Source organism: Empidonax traillii, unplaced genomic scaffold (assembly GCF_003031625.1).
Source record: "Empidonax traillii isolate 1590-97213 ecotype Southwest subspecies unplaced genomic scaffold, ASM303162v1 scaffold6763:size11485, whole genome shotgun sequence".
Taxonomy (NCBI): Eukaryota; Metazoa; Chordata; class Aves; order Passeriformes; family Tyrannidae; genus Empidonax; species Empidonax traillii.
In genome coordinates, this window is record NW_020961956.1 from 1 (window position 1) to 2,478 (window position 2,478).

General features: G+C 64.7%; 1 protein-coding gene across 1 annotated transcript in view; it reads left to right on the forward strand.

The window, feature by feature from the left end:
* Positions 1 to 1,116: 1,116 nt before the first annotated feature.
* LOC114073513 (splicing factor 3B subunit 4) overlaps positions 1,117 to 2,478 on the forward strand; it is a 4,875-nt gene continuing 3,513 nt past the window's right edge. Inside the window, exons 1-3 of the mRNA XM_027911249.1 lie at positions 1,117 to 1,208; positions 1,477 to 1,605; positions 1,960 to 2,474. Of these exons, the coding sequence (XP_027767050.1) occupies positions 1,175 to 1,208; positions 1,477 to 1,605; positions 1,960 to 2,474 (678 nt within the window). The 5' untranslated portion in view covers positions 1,117 to 1,174. The remainder of the gene's footprint in view (positions 1,209 to 1,476; positions 1,606 to 1,959; positions 2,475 to 2,478) is intronic.

A 2,478-nucleotide genomic window follows, 5' to 3' on the forward strand; every position in this document is an offset into this window, starting at 1 on the left:
CCCATATCCCTGTTCCCATGTCCCATTCCCATGTCCCATATCCCTGTCCCTGTCCCGTTCCCATGTCCCATATCCCTGTCCCTGTCCCATTCCCATGTCCCATATCCCTGTTCCCATGTCCCGTTCCCATGTCCCATATCCCATTCCCATGTCCCACTCCTGTGTCCCATTCCCACACCCACCCCATCTCTCCTCAGCGGGGGCTCTTTGCCCCGTCCCGCTCCGGCCTGGCCGAGGAGCTGGAGCTGCTCCAGGATCGGATCCGCGCCTGGAACGCACGGAGACCCCGCTGAGCCCCCGCAGAGCACCTGGCCCAGCACAGCTCTGGGGTCCCACCGGGATCCCCTCGGGATTTGGGCTCTCCCGGTGCCCCCGGCCCCTCTGTGGATGTTCTGGGGGTCCCAGGAAGGGACTTTGCATTAAACCTGCGCTGCCTCCACAGGCCTGAGGAACTCCAGGATGGGAATGGAGGGGAGGGGAGGAGACGGGATGGGACTGGGAATGGGGGTGGGAACAGGATGGGAATGGGATGCGATAGAAATGGGAGGGGGATGCTGTGGGAGCCCAGAACGGGGACCCTCAGCCCTGGGATCCCCTGGCACAACTGGGATCCCATGAACTGGAATCTCTTGGCACTGGGATCTCCTGGAACTGGGATCGCCTAGCACTGGGATGGATCCCTTGACACTGGGACGGATCCCTTGGCACTGGGATAGATCCCTTGACACTGGGATTGATCCCTTGGCACTGGGATGGATCCCGTGGCACTGGGATGCATCTCTTGGCACTGGGATTGATCCCTTGGCACTGGGATGCATCTCTTGGCACTGGGATGGATCCCTTGGCACTGGGATGGATCCCTTGGCACTGGGATGCATCTCTTGGCACTGGGATTGATCCCTTGGCACTGGGATGGATCCCTTGGCACTGGGATGGATCTCCCGGCACTGCGCACTCCCGAGCACTGAGTGCGCTCCCTCCCGGCCGCCTGTCGCGGGTGATGTCGCGGGAGATGTCGCGACAGGCGACAATGGCGCCGCGCTCCTGCCGCCCTTCCCGCCAACAGCCAAAATGGCCGTCGCGCCTTCTTCCGCTAACGTCACTTCCGGTTTCCCACTGCGGGCGACGCGATGACGTCACGGGCGTGCGTCGCCGCGCGCGGGAGCGGGAGAAGATGGCGGCGGGGCCGATCTCGGAGAGGAACCAGGGTGGGAGCGAGGGAGGACGGGGGGGACACGGGGGGCACTGGGACCAGGGGGGAGGCACCGGGAGGACCCTGAGCACATGGGGGGGTGACACCGGGGGGCTCTGGGGCCATGGAGGGGGGGGTTGGTCTGCTGTGCCGAGGGAAAAGGGGGGCTGGAGGGGCCGCCTGGATAAGGGCGGATTGAGGGGGGCTGGTGAAGGTTTAGGGGGGCTTTGACAGAGCCCCCCGTTATGCCAGGGGTTTCCCGGCTCTGACCCGCGTTCCCGCAGATGCCACGGTTTACGTGGGGGGCCTGGACGAGAAGGTCAGCGAGCCCCTGCTGTGGGAGCTCTTCCTGCAGGCCGGGCCCGTGGTCAACACGCACATGCCCAAGGACCGGGTCACGGGCCAGCACCAGGGTGAGAAACCCCCCCAAATCCCAAGGGGGGACAGAGCCGGGGGCGGGGGGTCACGGGCCAGCACCTGAGGGAGGGGCTGGGACCCCCAGACCTGAGCAGGGGGCAGAGCCTGGGGTGGAATTGGGGTGGGCAAAGGGGGGGAAATCACCTTCCATCCCTCGGGGGGTGTTCAGATTTAGCGGGGATTGAATGAAGCGTCAGGTGGGGCTAAAATCAAATTGAGGGGATTCCAATCGGTATTAAAATGGGGTTTGAGTCAGTTGGGGTTTAGATCAAGTGGGGGGGGGGTTGGGTGGGGTCTCCCCTCTCTTGAAGACCCGTGGGGTCACCCCTGAGCCCTTTGGGGTGCTGCAGGGTACGGCTTCGTGGAGTTCCTGAGCGAGGAGGACGCCGACTACGCCATCAAGATCATGAACATGATCAAGCTGTACGGGAAGCCCATCCGGGTGAACAAGGCCTCGGCCCACAACAAGAACCTGGACGTGGGCGCCAACATCTTCATCGGCAACCTGGACCCCGAGATCGACGAGAAGCTGCTCTACGACACCTTCAGCGCCTTCGGGGTCATCCTGCAGACCCCCAAGATCATGCGGGACCCCGACACGGGCAACTCCAAGGGCTACGCCTTCATCAACTTCGCCAGCTTCGACGCGTCGGACGCGGCCATCGAGGCCATGAACGGGCAGTACCTGTGCAACCGGCCCATCACCGTGTCCTACGCCTTCAAGAAGGACTCCAAGGGCGAGCGGCACGGCTCGGCGGCCGAGCGGCTGCTGGCGGCGCAGAACCCGCTCTCGCAGGCCGACCGCCCCCACCAGCTCTTCGCCGACGCCCCCCCGCCCCCCTCGGTGCCCGCGCCCGTGGTCACCGCGC